The sequence below is a fragment of the Mesoplodon densirostris genome, chromosome 3, assembly GCF_025265405.1.
Source record: "Mesoplodon densirostris isolate mMesDen1 chromosome 3, mMesDen1 primary haplotype, whole genome shotgun sequence".
Classification (NCBI taxonomy): domain Eukaryota; kingdom Metazoa; phylum Chordata; class Mammalia; order Artiodactyla; family Ziphiidae; genus Mesoplodon; species Mesoplodon densirostris.
In genome coordinates, this window is record NC_082663.1 from 147,534,326 (window position 1) to 147,551,733 (window position 17,408).

The 17,408-nt window shown below is 55.8% G+C and overlaps 2 protein-coding genes across 6 annotated transcripts; both read right to left on the minus strand.

Annotated features, from left to right (window-relative positions):
* Positions 1–749: 749 nt before the first annotated feature.
* ZNF358 (zinc finger protein 358) lies at positions 750–4,653 on the minus strand. Of its 5 annotated transcripts, none has more exons than XM_060094276.1 (3): positions 4,604–4,645; positions 2,801–2,906; positions 750–2,558 (listed from the first exon to the last, which is right to left on the minus strand). In XM_060094276.1, the coding sequence occupies exons 2-3, from the start codon at positions 2,871–2,873 to the stop codon at positions 826–828; spliced, it is 1,806 nt and encodes a 601-aa protein (XP_059950259.1). In that variant the 5' UTR covers positions 2,874–2,906; positions 4,604–4,645; the 3' UTR covers positions 750–825. The 5 variants fall into 5 exon arrangements, with proteins under 5 accessions (XP_059950259.1, XP_059950258.1, XP_059950260.1 ...); XM_060094275.1 differs by lacking the exon at positions 4,604–4,645 and adding an exon at positions 4,215–4,442; XM_060094277.1 differs by lacking the exon at positions 4,604–4,645 and adding an exon at positions 3,082–3,195.
* Positions 4,654–5,325: 672 nt separating this feature from the next.
* SAXO5 (stabilizer of axonemal microtubules 5) lies at positions 5,326–15,625 on the minus strand. Its single transcript, XM_060094487.1, has 13 exons — positions 15,055–15,625; positions 14,366–14,421; positions 13,945–14,031; positions 13,748–13,848; positions 13,375–13,487; positions 13,184–13,293; positions 12,627–12,837; positions 11,961–12,040; positions 11,218–11,440; positions 10,287–10,348; positions 9,825–9,887; positions 5,961–6,059; positions 5,326–5,412 (listed from the first exon to the last, which is right to left on the minus strand). The coding sequence occupies exons 1-13, from the start codon at positions 15,623–15,625 to the stop codon at positions 5,326–5,328; spliced, it is 1,863 nt and encodes a 620-aa protein (XP_059950470.1).
* Between the last annotated feature and the right edge of the window lie 1,783 nt (positions 15,626–17,408).

The following is a 17,408-nucleotide window of genomic DNA, read 5'->3' on the forward strand; positions in this document are numbered from 1 at the left end:
TAGTTACCTGCCTCATGGAGCTGCTAAGAGAATTAAATGAGAAAATGCTAGAGCATAGCACAAGCCTGGGCAAACAGTACTGATGATTAAATTAGAGGTTATTGGGATTATAAAGTCCTTCCTTGGGAAGGCTGTCTGCCATCTAAATCAGAAGTCTTGTTATGCTTCTTGTTGAATGTACCATACTCTGTAATTACTTTTTAAATGTTTCTAAACTTGGTGTCTGAGCTCTGTGAGGGCCAAGGCCATGCTTATCTCGCTCCCTGCTGAGACCCAAGCAATCAACAGATGTTTGTTGAATGCATAAATGAGTGACCTCCTTTGTCCCATGGTGTACCTGCAATGTGGGCTTTGAAGGGCAAGGGGTAAGTTAGGGGAGCAGACGGGGCAGGGCCGCCCACATGGTTTCATATCAGCCTCCACTATCAGTCTGCTAGATGGTCAACATGCCAGAAATCCCACCATTCCTGGGAAAGCCAACTCCAAAAGGAAGGGAGTTAGACCACCCAGAGGATAAGTCTGCCCCTGACTGGGGTGGCCAGGTCTGGGGGAGCAGAGAGTGGCAACTGCTGGGATGGACCAGTGTGAGACCTTGTGGGGGAAGCTAGGAAGCCTGGAGGATATTGTGGGGGGAGCCAGGACAGTGACGTTCTATTTGTATGTTTGGCTCTGGCCATACCCTCCCATCTCCAGAAGAAGAGGCTGTGCATTAGAGAAAAAACAGCAACAGGAGAACCACAACACAGAGCCAAGAGGCAGTGGGAAGATTTTACTAACTGCACAACACACAACTTTCCCAGGCCCCTGTGGGTGCCAGCATGCCCTTCAGCCATCAGGCCCCAGCAGTGCCCCTTGCTCCTGCACCCACTCGGGACTCTCGCCGGTAGGGAGGACTGGGCTGACAGTGTCATGGGTGGGAGAGCCAGGGTCAGGGTGGGACTCAGAGCTGGGGTCAGGGCTGGGCACAGGATCCGGGTCGGGGCTGGGACCAGATCTGTGATCAGGGCTGGCCCCAAGGTCGGAATTGGCATTGTGCCCAGGCTCAGGGTCAGAAGATTTGACAGAATCAGGGGTGGGGGTAGATCCAGAGCCAGGGATGGCTTTGGGGCTGGGATTGGGGGGGGAGCCCAGCGCAGAGCCAGGGTCAGGGTCAAGGCTAGAGCTGGGGCCGGGGCTGAGGCCCAGGCCTGAACCCAGCACAGAGACAGCATCAGGACCCAGAAGGGAGATCTGCCCCGGCCTCAACATCGAAGCGGGGCTGAGGCCCAAACCGGCGGCAGCCGCAGCAGCTGCAGCGGCTGCACCCTCATGCACCCGCTTATGCTTGGTGAGGCTGGAGGCTTGGCCGAAGGCCTTGCCGCAGAGCTGGCAGCGGTAGGGGCGCTCGCCCGAATGCACGTGCAGGTGTTGCAGCAGCGCCGAACTCTGCCCAAAGGCCTTGGAGCAGTGGGGACAGGCGTAGGGCCGCTCGCCTGTGTGGATGCGCAGGTGATGCTGCAGGTTGGAACTCTGGCCGAAGGCCTTGCCGCAGTGGGGGCAGCGGTAGGGGCGCTCGGCCGTGTGTGTGCGCTGGTGCTGCAGCAGCGCGGAGCTCTGGCCGAAGGCCTTGCCGCACTGCGGGCACGGGTACGGCCGCTCACCCGTGTGCGTGCGCAGGTGCTTAAGCAGCGCCGAGCCCTGCCCGAAGCCCTTGGCACACACCGGGCACTTGTGCGGCCGCGGGCCGCCGTGCGTGCGCAGGTGCTGCGCCAGCAGCGAACCGTGCCCGAAGGCTTTGCCGCACACGGGGCAGTGGTGCGGCTTCTCGCCGCTGTGGCTGCTGCGGTGCTTGAGCAGCGTGGAGCGCCAGCCAAAGGCCTTGCCGCACGCCGCGCACTGGTAGGGCCGCGCGCCTGTGTGGATGCCGCGGTGCTGAGCCAGCGTGGCGCCGTGGCTGAACGACTTGCCGCAGTCGGGGCAGCGGTAAGGCTTCTCGCCGCTGTGGGTGCGGCGGTGCTGGCTCAGACCCGAGCTGCGGCGGAAGGCTCGCCCGCAATCCGGGCAGGAGAAGGGCCGGGGCGGGCTGGCAGGTGCAGGGAGCACCGCGGGGCCGGCAGCCAGGACCTCGGGGGTGGCAGTGAGGTCGGACGAGAGGGGGTCCAGGTCTGGGGTGGCAGCGGGACTGAGGGTGTCGCTGTTAGGGTCGAGAACCAGGGGGACGGGGCCGATGACGTCTGGGTCGTCAAAACTTGAAGACATGGGGTCGAGATCTTGGGGATCCGAGTCACGGAGCCCCGAGATGGAGCTCGGAGCTTCCACATCGGGATCCAGATCCTCGGAGACAGGCTCCAGATCTTCATAGCTGGGGTCCACATCTTCAGAGACAGTGTTGAGGTCTTCCGGCTCAGGCTCTGGGTTTTCAAAAACTGGGTCCAGCTCTTCCCTCTTGGGGTCTAGGTCTTCTGAGTCGGAGTCAAGCTCTTCATAATTGGGCCTCGGGCCTTTGTGGCCTGGGTTCCTGACTAAGACCGAACGCCGCATCCTGGGTGTGGAAGTGCTGGCTGCTTCCGGAGCAGGATCTACAGGGTGAGGGCAGAAGGTGAGTGCAGGTAGGTTCTGGGGAACCGGGGGTCTCTTTTGGAACCTGAGCAGGGAAGGGAGAGGGGGCCAGACCATGCCCCAGATCCCACTCCGGGGCACACACATGGATCATTCTCTTGTACTGCAGGGAGATTTTGCACTCGCCCCCGCCAGGGCAGGGAGAAGAGGGACCCTGGTGGGACACGGGGAGGGTGGGGGGACTCCCTTCTCAGCCCCACACCTGGATAGAAGTCGTGGGACCCAGCACTAGAGGTCTCTAGTACCCAGCTCCATAGCTCTGCCCCTCTCTCCATCCTGGGCTCCTCCTCTCGTGGGCAGCTTGGGTCCTGTGGAGGAGAGAGAGTCTAGATACCTATCCCCTTGACCATGGCCCCTTCATGGGGAAGGGGGGTGTGTCTGGGTTCCTGTGCTTTCTGCTAAGTACATGGCCTGAATTCCAGTCCCATAGTTGGGGGTGGCACGTTTGGGGGTTCCTAGTAGGGAGGGCGACCCCTGGCTCACCTCCTAGAGAAGAAGCATCCTGACCTCTGAAGCCTCTATCTGGGGGAAGAGTGGGGCGGGGGCAAACAACAACTGGGACTCCTCACTGGGGGAGCGCAGAAAGACCCCTGGCTTGCTTCCTGGGGAAGAGACAACGTGAATTCCAAACCTCACAATTCTGGGGTAGGACTGAGTCAAAACACCTGTATTCTATCTTAGATAGAAGATCCTGAATGCAGATTTCTAAAGCTAGAGTGAGTGTGGGGATATAATATGTGGGACCCCTGGAGGGAGCAGGGAGACCATGGATCCATTAGCCAGGAGGGTAGGGACAGGTGTCGGTATACCTGTTTGCCCAAGTAGATAGAAGATCCTGAATTCTACCCCCTAGCTGGGGTGGGCAAAATAATACCTGGGGCTCCTCTTGGGTTACTGGAGGGACCCTAGGCCATCTCCTAGGAAGGAGAGATTCCTGAGTGACTGACCCCACGACCGACGCACGGGAATGGGCGTCAGGAACTCTGGTCCCCTCTTGGAAGAAAGATCCTGAATTCTAGCTCCATGGCTAGAGGTAGGGAGGTGGGCAGAGAAACAAGCTGGGATCCCTTCAGGGGAGCAGGAGGAACTCAGGATTACCTGAAGGGGAGGTGATGCCCACCACATGGCTAGGCCTTGGGGAGAAAACAACAAATAGATCTATTCCTGGGAGACAGGGGAGGACCTCTGGCTCTCCTTCTGGGGAGGGGGACCTCCAGAGCCACAACCCCAGAGCTGGGAGTGGGTACTCAAACAGAGAGGGCTGAGTTCCCAGTTCACCTCCTTAAATTCCACGATGGAGGGTCAGGGGACAGTGCTGAGTCCCCTCCTGGATTCCCAGGGGGCAGGGGGACCCTTAGATTCGCTCCTGAATTCCCATCTCTGAACTGCACGCTGGGAGGAGAAATAACTGGGATCCTTCTCTGAGTTCCTGGGGGCAGGTGGAACCCTGGATCACCTCCTGCGGAAGGGGCTTCCAGAACTCTGGACCCCAAGACTGGAGAGTGAAGGGAACAATAACTGGGGTCCTGGGGGAGGGAGGGAACCCCTGGATCCCCCTCTTGAGGATGGGCCTCCTGAACTCCCTACCCCAGGCTGAAGGGTGAGGAGAACAATACCTGGGGCCACTTCTGGGTTCCTGGGGTGGGGGGTCTGGATCGCCTCCAGGGGAGGCGGGCGTCCTGGACTCCCGCCCCCACCCCAACTGAGGGGTTCTCCCCCCACCCCCCTACCTCCCGATTGACGGCGCCCAGCTCGGGCCGGGCCCTCCCCCGGGGCCGCAGCGGCGGAACCGGCGCGCTAGGCCCGCGGGTCGCGCGGCCCCCTCCCATCGCGCCGGCGTCTCTGCTCTCCCGGGCCGGGGCTGGCGGCGCGCGAGGCTACGGAGGGGGGTGGACAGAGGTCGCCCAGGGCCGCGCCCCGCGTCGGGGCCCCCCGCCCGCCCGCCCCCCTCACCCCCGCCCCATCGCGGCCACCGCCCGCCCGACCAGCTCACGGGGACACTCACCCGGCGCCCCTCGCCCCAGCCCGGCCCGCCGCGCCCGCCGGCGCCCCCAGGGCCCGCAGGAAGCCCCCCGCCCGCCAGCCCCGCCGGCGGCCCCCTCGGCCCTGCGGCCCCGCCAAGCGCTCCCAGGGAGCGAGAGGGGCCGGCCGAGGGCCGCAGCGGGAGCTGCTGGGACTTGTAGTTCGCCCGCGTCCGCCTCGGCCGTCGCCATCGCTGCCCCCGCCTCCCCCCGGGCCAGCCTTTGTCCCGGCCCGGCCACCCGGCCGCGCGGCCGCGCCTTTGTCTGTGCCGCGCCCCGCCCGCGCTGTCCCCGCCGCGGCCTCTCCTCTTCTGCGTCTCTCTCAGCCGCTCTCGATCCCTCTCCGCCTCTTCCTGTCTCTCTCTGTTCCTTCTCTGTCGCTCTGTCCCTCTATTTCTATGTCTCTCTCCATTTCAATCTCTTTGCCTCTCTTGCCCTCACTTTTTCTGCCTCTGTCCCTCTGTGTCTCTATCCTCTTCTCTCTCCCTGTCTCTGCCTCCTGCCCAGGTCTCTGACTCTCTCTGGTTTCAAGAAACACCGAACATTCTCTCTCTGTCTTGCAGACTGGCAACGCACATCAGCATAGTCAAGACGCTGAGAATTTACAAACTTGTGTATCTTTGCTCAGTCCAGCATTTCCCTCTAAGACTCCTCCTCCAAGGAAAAGAGTTGGGGATACTGAGTGTTTCCTCCTCCTCCTCCCTGGTCACGCACCGCTGTCACTGGTGGACTCCCCGTGCCTGATGCTCTGAAGCCTAGACCAGATCTGGGAAGCACTCTGGGCAGACTTTACCTGGAGACACAGATCCCTGTGAGAAGGGAGTGAAATACAGCCCCGGCAGCTGGCAGCTGGGCTGTGTGATGTTCTTCCCTGAACATAAACAACGATCCCAGAATATAAACAATGATCACACAAGGCCGCTCTGTGACCGCGTCTGAGCGGAGATAGACACAAGGCCACTCTACAACCACAAAAATGAATACACACCCCCTTCTCTCCCCCGCCAACTAACTCAGATGACCGCCGCTTCTTCCCAATGACTGCCGCATGTCCATCCTCCCACTTCTGAGATAAGAATCACTAAAATACCCAGTCCCAGTCGCCGATCTGCTCCCTGCTTGCTGACAGCACCAGGCTAGAACTGCTTCTACTCTCCTCTTCTTAAAATTACCCAGCACAAGCCTGAATCCTATAAGATGCCCTCCTGTCCCCCAACTCTTCTGGAGATGCCCCATGGTTCCCCGCTATGGGATCTTCCTTGTTGCACAAGCTAAAAAAATTTTTTTGACTACAGGTGTGCTTCTGATGGTCTTTGACTGGTGAATTTGGACAACACCTACCCTTGCATGCAAATCAGGCCTCCAGGAGACTTCGCTCTTCCTTCCAGGACCTTCTAGATCTGGGCTGAACTTGTGGCCTGAGACCTGCTTTCCAGCTCTCTGTGGAGAAGCCAGCAGCAGATCTGAGAGACTTGAGACTGCAATTGGATTATGTTGCTTGTTCTTCATCCTGCTGGATGATCCCATTACAAATAATACTTGTAATGACAGCTGTCACTTCAGTCTGCCCACTATGTCTCTCAGCACCTTGCTTTCCCTTTGTGGAGCCCCCTCCACTACTCCAGCTGGAACCGTGTCTAACTCGTGCCCCCCCATACCATGCGATCTAAATTTACCAATCCAAGAACCCCACCCCCTGGCCACAGTGAGGTCTGGGATGAAGCCATGAAGTTGGAGAATCTCTTTCTTCCTTTGGGATCATGAGCTGTTTATAGGCTTCATTCTGCCTGCACCCACATTCCTCAGTTGTCTGGAAGAACAGTCTGCAGATTGAAGCCAATCTATACCAGGATGTAGAGGTGAGAGACAGAGAGACGGCTCTAGCTATGTTGGTTGAGCTCTTGGACATAGCCATACCCGAAGCCGGAAGCCCACAGTATCACGAGCCAACAAATTTCCTGGGTATTTGAGCTAGTTTAGTGGGTTTCTGTCTCTTGCAGTCATGACAGTCTTGACTAATTTAGACATGATTTCTAGAAAAGGGAAGGGTATTGAAGGAAATAACTTAATATGTGAAATTGGCTGAACAAAGGTGAAGTGGAGGGCCGGGGCCACCTTGACATATATATTCATTATGAAGTGAATAGGGCTTCAAGACTTGTGCAGTGCACAGCCTCCCCAGATATATGTGGCAGCCCTGTAGAAGGGCCTTGCTCAGGAAACCAGAAATCTGTTATGTTGAAGAAAAATAGCCGATTAAATTGTTGCCCATTTTATCTTCGCACTCTGTGTGTCACCTGAGACTGTGGCTCGAGCGGTTTTGGAGGAAAATATCAGGATGTTGGAATATGTGGGAGCTTTCATGAAGTCTTTGGCAAGGTCTTATAAGGTAGACACAAGCTACCTCTATGTGCTCCTTTTTTTAATACATTTATTTATTTGGCTGCACTGGGTCTTTACTGCTGCACATGGGCAGTACTCTTTGTCACGGTGCATGGGCTTCTCACTGCAGTGGCTTCTCTTGTTGCGGTGGCTTCTCTTGTTGCGGAGCATGAGCTCTAGATGTGCAGGCTTCAGTAGTTGTGGCTTGCGGACTCAGTAGTTGTGGCTCGCGGGCTCTAGAGCACAGGCTCAGTAATTGTGGCGCATGGGCTTAGTTGCTCCACAGCATGTGGGATCTTCCTGGACCAGGGCTCAAACCCGTGTCCCCTGCATTGGCAGGCGGCTTCTTAACCACTGTGCCACCAGGGAAGTCCCTATGAGCACCTTCTTAAAGCAGAGTCTAGCACCTGCTCAATTTTGTGAGATTGCTAGGGCTGAATTCTCTGCCCCAAGCTAAAAGAGGAAGTTAGTACTGAGATGGGGAGATAAGATTGGGATTATCAGAGATCTGGTGGTCTCTTAATGCCTCAGCCTTTCAAGCATTGGACACTGAACACTGCCTGTCTGTTAGGCACAATTACCCTCATTGGGAAGAGCCTATTGGCTGAGTCTTTCTGCCCTCTAGATTGTAACCTGGGGCAAGATAGATGCTATGGGGCTGGGCAGGCACAGGTCTGTTGCTAGGAGACAGGATCCAGCAAGATTGGGCTCCAGACTCCAAGATCCTGGTGAGGTCTGGGGAACCAAATCACCCAGGCATCCAATCACAGCATTCCATCCCTCTGGGCACAGTGATTGGTTCACAGCTGGCCATGTGACTCAAATGGGCCAGTTGGAGGGTTGTTAAATTCTAACGTGAGGAGTTGCAGGGAAGACCTCCACCCCTTCCTTTGGGGCTTTAATCATTAGGATTTGGGTTTTGTTTTGTATTGTTTTTGCTTTTGTTTTTTGCCACTGTTTGAACTGAGAGGTGGCAAGGGAGAGAGCATGCCTAATGAGGAATTAGCAGGCTTGATGTTAGACCTAATTACAGACTTTTCTTGTTTCTAAGTCAATAAAATCCCTTTCTGCTTGAGCAGATACAGCTGGGTTTCTGACACTTGCAACAAAAATACCCAAGACATTAACAAAACTTAGGCACTGTTTATTGAGCTGCAGCCAAGTGCGAGGCCCTGTTTTAAGAATGGTATATGCGGGCTTCCCTGGTGGCGCAGTGGTTGAGAGTCCGCCTGCCGATCGATGCAGGAGACACGGGTTCGTGCCCCGGTCCGGGAGGATCCCACATGCCACGGAGTGGCTGGGCCCGTGAGCCATGGCCGCTGAGCCTGCGCGTCCGGAGCCTGTGCTCCGCAACGGGAGAGGCCACAACAGTGAGAGGCCCGTGTACCGCAAAAAAAAAAAAAAAAGAAAGAAAGAAAGAAAGAAAAGAATTCGCCTGCCAATGCAGGGGACACGGGTTTGAGCCCTGGTCCAGGAAGATCCCACATGCTGTGGAGCAACTAAGCCTATGCGCCACAACTACTGAGCCTGTGCTCTAGAGCCCGCGAGCCACAACTACTGAGTCCGCGTGCCACAACTACTGAAGCCCACGCGCCTAGAGCCCGTGCTCCACAAGAGAAGCCACCGCAATGAGAAGCCTGCACACTGCAATGAAGAGTAGCCCCCGCTTGCTGCAACTAGAGAAAGCCTGCGCGCAACAAAGACCCAATGCAGCCAAAATAACATAAATAAATAAATTTATATATATATAAAAGAATGGTACACGCACATTTTATTTACTCCTTGTAACCACCCCATGAAGGAGGAACTGTTGCCATCCCCATTTTACAGATGAGGAAAGTGAGGGTCAGAGCATGAAATCATTTGCCTAGGGACAGAAAAAGACAAGTCTGCTGCTTAGCAATGATTACCATTGATAAAATGTTTTCCTTTAAAAATTAATCTGTTTTCCCGTGTTCAATCCTATTTTACTCACCTTATTTCATAAGTCTTTTTAGTTTTTGTCGTTCATATGAAATGCCTTTTCTGGGGGGGTAAGTGAGATATAGGAGGGATAGACATAAATCCATAGAATACATCCAGAATCATCATAATGTAGTGTCTTTCTGTACTGAAGACATCTTGAGTAAAGTTTCTGTTTTTTCCTGGCAACGCATCCTGGGGCTGGTCAGTTCCATTGTTAGAAAATGCTTCAAGTTGTGCTGAAATCTGTTTCCTTGTAACTCCTACCCATTATTTCTCATCTGATCTCTCAGTTGTTTGAACCATTCCTAGAACCAGGCAGGAGTACACATAATCCTGCAACTGGAGCTACATGGAATCAAAGCAACCTTTCTGAGCTTCCTGGCAGGCAAGGCAAAAAGGAAAAGCTTTTTGTACACGTAGTCTGGTCAACAAGCAGACTGGCTTTACCAGGAGAGACTAATTTGATCCTAGGAATCATTGTAGGATGGGTTTATTGCAGTGGTTCTCAACCAGGGGCAACTTTTCCCCCCAAGGGACATTTGGCAATGTCTGGAGACAATTTTGGTTGTCACAACTGGGCGGGGGAGAAGGAATGTGCTACTGGCAGGTAGTGGGTAGAGGTCAGGGATGATGCCAAGCATCCTACAATGCACAAGACAGCCTCCAACCGCAAAGAATGATCCTACCCAGAATGTCAATAGTGCCGAGATTGAGAAAGCTTGTTTTATCATGCGGTAATTCAGATGAGTGTCATCTGCATCACTGGTGGAAGATGAGTGTCATCTACATCATTAGTGGAAGCAAGCAGAAGAGGTGTTCTGCCTCTAGCAGACCCTCTCATGGTCAAAACATGGATACCATGACTGCAGCCAAAAGGTCCATCTTGTCCCCGTGGGACCCAAAACTGGACTCCTCTCCTTCCTGTGGAAACGACAAGCTGGTCTCACAGATTTGCTGCCCATGGGGAAAGGGCTCCTGGCCAGGCTTGAGGTTGGCTATTAGTGGCCCACTGGATTGGGGGCCTTGCTCTTTAAAGGTCTGTCTACAGGGTCAGGGAGCCGTGTTCATGCCCTGAAACCAGATTCTCAACAGCCTGCAGAGGCAGGGCCCAGGCATGGCCACCAAGGCCCATCTTATCATCCCAGACAGATCTGGCTTCTTGGTGCTGATTCATCAGACCCCAAGAGTTCAAGGTGGGGTGCTGTCCAAGGTACTAGTCCTTGACATACTTGATGTCCTTGACATACTTACCAGCTTCAAGTCTCCACCCCATACTCCTCCTTTCCACCCTTTTCATTCTGTCTCTGGCTGAACACCTACCCCCTTGGGCCTGATCACATCCTGATGACTTTTGTTGATTTGCCCCTGGACCCGGCTGTGATCTGGGGGGCCAGCTGCCCAGCCAGCCAGTGCACCATTCAGCTTCCAGGCTCTGCTCACAATAGGGGACATTGCTGGGCCATTCTCAGCATGTCCACCCTTTCGTGCCCCCTCTGGGCCTCACCCAGTCTCTCAATGATTGAGCTCCATCCTACACCCTCCTTACCTTCATCCTTGGAAAGGAAGCTCTCCCTTCTTGACCCCCAGCCACACACACTAACCAGTGTGTACATTTCTCATTTATAACAATCTAATGAGAGAGAGCTATTATTTATTTCCATTTTACAGATGAGCAAATAGAGGCTCAGAGGGGTCAAATGACTTGCCCAAGACTACTTTCCAGGACATGGAGGAGTCAGGATTTGCACTCTGTCCATTCAGCCCCAGGAGCCTACATTCTCAACCTCTCACCACACTGCCTCCGTTCAACAGTGTAACTCCATCCTCCCACACCATTCAGAAATTTTGGCAGCGAGAATTCCCTGGCGGTCCAGTGGTTAAGACTCGGCGCTTTCACTGACGTGGACCTGGGTTCAATCCCTGGTTGAGGAAGTAAGATCCCACAAGCCCTGTGGCACAGCCAAAAAAAAAAAAAAAAAAAGAAAGAAAGAAAGAAAGAAAGAAAAAAGAACTTGTGGTATCACCTGAACACGTTACAAGCGTCGGACCACCAAGGTTTTGCACAAACTGAGGTGGCCTCCCTGCCCAGAGTGGGATGACACCCAGGGTCTGCAGAAGTTCAGGGCTTCTCCATGGAGTCATTCTCTGCCATACATTCTCTCACCAACCCCACAGGCACCCTATCCTCTTTCATGGCTGACTGATGGAAAGTGGTGGGATGTTGCCAAAGTGGTGTTTATTGCTGGTGTACCCATGCTGCAGCATGGGTAGGTAGGGGTCTGGGGGGCCCGAGGGTCCACCTTCCCAGCCCCACAGCCCCACTGGCGAGGGGAGCCCAGGGACACATGACTCTCCTGGAGGTCGTCCCATCTCAGCACTGCTGGGCCCTGGTACTTGAAAGCAAACTCATCCTTGTTTAGGGTTGAGAAGAAGCGCTGTCTACCCAGCGGGGGCTCCAAGTGGCTATACTTGCACTGTGGAGTCAGGGTGGGGAGCCTGGCAGGGCAGCCTGGAGGATGGCTGGCCCACCCTGGCCACCCTGTAGTTTCCGCACCACCTTGGGAACATCAAAGAGTGGGGAAGGGCTCAGCGCAGTTTGGCTGATGATTGGGTCCTGGGGAGGTGGGCAAAAGGGAACCCCAGGTTGGGCTGACCCAGGAGCTGGATGAGAAGCTGGAGAGAAAGCAGGTGGGCCCCTGGAATGACCCCAGGGCTGGGTTGACCCTAGGTGACTCTGAGCTAACCCTTGGCTTGGAGTATAACTGTGGCTGGTGATACGAAGCTGACCCTGACATGACCCTGGGGCTGAGCTAGAGATGACCTGGGGCTGGGATGACATTAAGATGACCCTGAGCCTGGGGTGACCCTAGAGTGACCCTGAGTGGACTTGACACTAACTCTGAGTCTGACTTGATGTTATAATTTTCCTGAGATAACTCTACACTGATTTCGGGGGTTACCTGGTTAGAGAGATACCCCTTCCCCCTCCCTCACCCACTGTAGCATCTCCTCAGTCATAGAGGCTGGAGCTATTCTGTGTGGCTTCAGCACCTTCTGGTTCATGGTTAAAAAATCTGTTTCTGGAGATATGGGAGGGGTGGCTGAGCTGAGGGGCTGAGGGAGGAAAGGCAGGGCCCAGGGGGAAGGGACATGAGAGACTAAGGATGGGGTAAGGGTTCAAGGGCGACGCCTGGGCTAGTGCTGAAGTTATCAGGGGAGGAGGATGGATATGAGGCAGGGAGGACGAGGCAGCCAGGGCAGGGCTGAGGACGCCAGGGGCGGGGCAAGGGTAGACTAGCGAGGGTCGGGGGCTGGCGGGGGGAGGGGTGGGCAGGAAGAATAGTCTAGCTGGTCAGGGGGCGGAGCCAGAGTGTCGCAGAAGAGGAGGGGTAAGAGTCAGGAGAGGGCGGATATGGAGATGGGCGGGGCCAGACCAGAGGGCGGAGTCATGTAGCGGTGGGGCCATGACGGGGTGGGGGGGGCGTTGGGAGTCACGATCACGAGGGAGTGGGGTTGTTCAGGGTCACAGTTGGTAATCTTGGCTCATGGGGTGGGATCTAGCCCTTCAGGAGGCGGAGCCAGACTCGGGCAGGGAGCGGGGCGGGATTGGCCGGGGGCGGGACCACAGCTGTGGCAAGGGCGGGGCTTCCGAGGTGGAGCCTCGCTCATCGCCTGTGCCCTGGGGCAGGTTGCTCTGCAGCAAGTGGACGTTGAGCGCTTTCGGCGGCTTCTGCATCCCAGGGGGTAAATAGTCTGTGCCCGTGGAGGTCTGGAAGAACTGTCCGAGCAGCGACGGCTCCCCTAGGGTTATGTGACTCTGCAATTTCTCATGAGGCACGTGGCGGCTGGGTGGCTTGGTCGCGGGCAGCGGCTGTAGGACCACATGGCATCTGGGAAGCTCCCGGTGTCAGGGATGTCCCATGGCCAGGACGGAGGGCAGAAGTGGGCGCTGTGTGACCTTGGACGGCTCACACTCTCTCTGGGTCCCACGTGATGGCGCTGGGAGTTGGTGCTGTTATCTCAGTTTACAGGCAGAACCACTGAGGTCTGGAGTGGTTAAGCGACTCACCGTATGTCACGCAAACAGATCCAGGAGATCCCCGCACACATGTCAAGCTCCCTCCCACCTCAGGGCCTTTGCACTTGCTATTATTCACTCTGCTTGGGAAGCCCTTTTCTCTGATGAGCCCTGCTGCCTTCTTCCCCTTTTTGCTGACCTGGCCGTGGAAGAAGTGCATGGAGGTGGTGAGGCTGCCCGGATCAGGGCACCCATTTCCTTCCAGGATGTGCGACTCTGGAGTCTGGTCGTGGTGAAGAACAAAAGGCTCTGCCAGTGGCAGAGTAGGTCCTGAGCAGCTCTGAGAGGCTGCTGTGGGAGCGAGGGGCGGGGCAGGCAGCAGGCTCTCACCTGGCTCCCGGGCATAGAAGTGTTCACCCTTGGTGGTCCTGCCGTGGAAGAGGCCATCTCCAGGTCGAATATTCACACCGTGGATGTGGGCTGAGGCCTGGGCCTTGTCATACCTGCAGATAAGGAGGTGGGAGGAGGACCCATCTGATCTGGGCCCTTGCAACTCCCAGGAAAAAGGAGAGAGGGACAGGCTTTCTAATGGCCGAGCTGTGGGGTGCTAATCGTGGGAAGTGTGGCATAATAATGGGTCTTGCCTGTGGGTGATGGAGAATTCAAAGGCACAGCATTGGCCCTAGAGCCTTAGGTGACACATCCCACATGTCGTTGAGAGCCGTTTGCCCCATCTTAGTAGTAGGCCATGGTCCCTTCATACCTGTCTGGGGGCAAAACCTGGGGCCTGTAGGCTTGTTTCTGCTCTGCACACATGGGCCCATAGCCAATCTTGAAGTCTCCTAGTTCTGTGCTGGAGGAAGCCTGTGGGAGGACAGGGGTGGGAAGGGCAAGACCACCCAGCGCCCACCTCTGCTCCTCCCCCCCACCGCCAGCAGCACCAGCCCAGCCTCAATTTACCCTCTTACATGTCAAGGCAGGTGGGCCTGGAAGGGCCTGGAACTGTCTCTGGTAGGAGGTGCTGTCATCCTGTCTCCTGTGCTCCCACTCCAAAAATAATAAAAAATAATGAGAACAAGGGCGTTCCTTTGTGGCCAAGTGGTTAGGGTTCTGGGCTTTCACTGCTGTGACCCGGGTTCAATCCCTGGTCGGGGAACTGAGATCCCACAAGCCGTGCAGTGTGGCCAATAACAATAATAATAATGACAACAAGAATAGCTACCAAGTTTTGAGCCCAGTACCTAGGTTAAGTGGTTTGCACCTCATTTGGGGGGCCGATATTATCCCCCGCCACCTGAAGCCTCCTTGAAGCTCGGAGAGGTCAAATAACCTGCCAGAAATAATAGAAATTCAGAACCACCTGGAGTCAAAGCCAACTGACAATCCGTGAACCCAGCTTGGAGGGTCTCTGACTAGTGATGTCTACCAGAAGGTCCTCTGTATCACAGAATTGGAAAATCATATGAATGATAGCGACCCTTTGTTGAGTGCTCAGTATTTGACAGGCATATTCTGCACTCGGGGCTCTTTCGGCTTCACCAGTAACTATAAAGTGGGGCCCTGTTGTTGCACCCACTTTGCAGGTGAGTGAACTGAGGCTGGGAGAGGTCGACTTGCTCAGAGTCACACAACTACTAAGGTCACAGAGCTGGGGTGGTGGTGGGGGACACTTAGCAGATTTGTCTGACCCCAAACCAGCTTTCATGACTTCGGGCCACCGCACAGCACCCTGGAGAGATTCGGGAGACATGCCCATTGTGTGGATGCAGAAACTGAGGCTCAAGGAGCTTCCAGTGTGTCTCAGCCTCTGCACTATTGACATTTGGGGCTGGATAATTCTTTACTGTGGGAAGCTCTCCTGTGCGTGGTAGGATGTTTAGCAGCATCCCTGGCCTCCAGCCGCTCCCTGACGGTACCACCTTCTCCCCCCACCCCCACATCCAGTCGTGAAGACCAAAATATGATCCCCAGGCATTGCCAAATGTCCGCTGGGGTGGGCACAGAATCCCCGCTCGCCATGAGAACCATGGTGTTGGGTAAATTGCCTAGGGTGCCCGGGCGCGCGCTCACCGAAGTGGCAGGAGGGCTCGCGGAGCTTCGGGCAAATGTCGTGGAGCGAGAAGAAATCCTGGTGCGCGCTGGGCGGGATGGGCAGCTTGGTTCCGTCGCGGGATGGCACCGAGTCGCGGTCGAAGATGAGGCGCGCGCCGCGGATCTGCTCGCTGGCACGCTCTGGAAGCGCCGGCCTGCCGAAGTGGGCGCGCGCGGTGGAGAGGCCGGTGCGGGCGCGGGAGTCCGCGTGCGAGTGCAGGTTGCTGGCCTGCATGGCGAGCGTGCGCTCCCGTGCCAGTTCCCGCTCCCGCTCCCTTGACAGCAGCGGTGACGCGGGCGCATATGCGCAGTGCGTCTCCGACAGGAGCTCCTGGCCGGCCCAGCGCGCGTCCTGTTGGGAGAGGGACGCGCGGGGCGGCGGCTGGCACAGCGGCCCACGGGTAACGTTCCGGTAGGCGGGAAAGTCCCGGTGCGACGTGGACTGCTTGGCGTCCACGTGCAGCCGTGGGTCGGGCCCCAGCGCAAAGTGCGAGGCCTTGAGGAATTCCAGCCAGGACATTGGGCACGGCAGGAGGGGTCCCGCGGCCATCGCGGGACGCAGCGCCACCTGTGAGGGCGCGGAGAAGGGACTGAGCAGGTGCCCGCGGGGTCAGTGCTGCCTTTTACTCCTTTCTCTGTGCCAGGCACTGGACATCATAAGAAACAGGTGTAGGGGGTTCCCTGCTGGCCTAGTGGTTAGCACTCCGGGCTTTCACTGTGGGGCTCGGGTTCAATCCCTGGTCAGGAAACTGAGATCTCGGAAGCCGGTTGGCATGGCCAAAAAAAGGAAAAAAGAAAAAAAAAGAAACAGGTGTAGCCCCTCTGCCTGCCCCCAGGGAAAGCAGAGCTATAAGTCATCACTCATATGGCACTTATAGTGTGCCAGGCACGGTTCTAGGCCCCTAGAGGGGGTCCATCATTAACAGACCAAGAGCCTTGCTCTTGTGGAGATGGTAATGGGGCCCAGAGGGGACAAACAGTAATGTATAAATTTAATCACATCACTTGCGGAGTCAGTTACAAGCTGATAAGTGCTGTGGGGAAAAAATGTCACACAGGGTAGAAGGATGGGGTTTCGGGTGGAAGGGTTGTAGTTTTAAATAGTCAGGGAAGGCTTCACTGAGATGATAGTTGAGCAAAGAACTGGAAAGAGGGGCAACGGGGCATTTGGGTATCTGGGGGTAAGAGCATTCTGGGCAGAAGAAACAGCAGGTGCAAAGGCCCTGAGGCTGGTGCAGAGAAACAGGAAGAGCTGTAGAATTAACCACTGCATTTGACAGTTTGCTGCCGGAATCCATTCTCCTCACTCTCAGTCAGTTTTCAAGGCCATGGCTCTCCGCTCCTTCATGTCTGGGAACCCACTTCTGTCTCTCTGCCCAACACTGGCCACTGTCCCATCTCTGCCGCGCACCCCCTCACTGGTGTTCCTGCCCTCTGCGGTTGTCCCAGGTCCCGACTATTCTTTCTGTCCTCAAGCTGTTTGAGGTTTACACACCTCCTACTCATTTCTCTGGGCTTTTAGCTCCAGGCTCCCAGCACCCCACTTAGCCGACTGCGACTTTCTGGTCTTTGCTCAGAGCTGAGGTGTCTCCCTCACCCTCCTCTCTGCACCTTAGAGACCAGACCCTTGGATGCCACCAGCACCCCTGGCTCATCCTCACCTCCTGTGGGAGGCCCTCCTGGATCACTTCAGCCCACAGCTATTTGCTCATGTCAATCTCTTTAGAAAACACATATCAAAGGTTTTAACGAAACCACAGTGTTTTTTTTTCTTTTTTCTATCATTTCACCACCTAAAATAAAATACTTGAGGGTCAAGAAGATTTCAGATAATCTGTGGGAGAATCTGACAACTGAAATGACTAGCTGGGTCACCTTGGAATAAGTAACTGGGCTCCTGTGAGCTTCACTTTGTTTCCTGATCAGGGATGAGGAGACTGTACTTACCTCGCGGGGGGGGGGGGCATGGGGGCTAATGAGTCTTAGAAGATGCGCTTGGCATGGGCCTGACCCTTGAGACTCCCTCTGTCCCTGGTCTCCCAGAGGATACTCAGATGTTCCATCTGAGTCTGCATCCAAATGTGGTCCAGCCCTGCCCACTGTGACCCAATAAGCTGCCTGGGACAACGCTATCACAGTGGCCCCCCAGAAACTCTGGGGGGGCGCAACGGGAGGAAAATCAGGAGTGAGGCCAGAGGATCTTGCCTCCTGAGAGCTCAAGGGAGCCTGGCCAGTGACTTGACTTCTCGAAGACTCAGTTTTATCATCTGGAAAACGGGGCTGGGAACGGCAACCACTTCAGCGTGGAGGATTTGATGTCAGAGGCCACTGAT

Coding starts and splice junctions, on each gene's coding strand:
- ZNF358 (XM_060094275.1), bottom strand. CDS start 4,427: ATGGGAGGGGGCCGCGCGACCCGCGGGCCTAGCGCGCCGGTTCCGCCG. Junction 2,907..4,214: donor GAACCCAGAAGTGGCCCCAG/GTATTGTTCTCC, acceptor TCTCCTCCACAG/GACCCAAGCTGCCCACGAGA. Junction 2,559..2,800: donor GTCCCACGACTTCTATCCAG/GTGTGGGGCTGA, acceptor CTCACCCTGTAG/ATCCTGCTCCGGAAGCAGCC.
- SAXO5 (XM_060094487.1), bottom strand. CDS start 15,625: ATGGCCGCGGGACCCCTCCTGCCGTGCCCAATGTCCTGGCTGGAATTC. Junction 14,032..14,365: donor CCAAGCTGGGTTCACGGATT/GTCAGTTGGCTT, acceptor TTATTTTTGGAG/TGGGAGCACAGGAGACAGGA. Junction 13,849..13,944: donor CTGCCTTGACATGTAAGAGG/GTAAATTGAGGC, acceptor GTCCTCCCACAG/GCTTCCTCCAGCACAGAACT.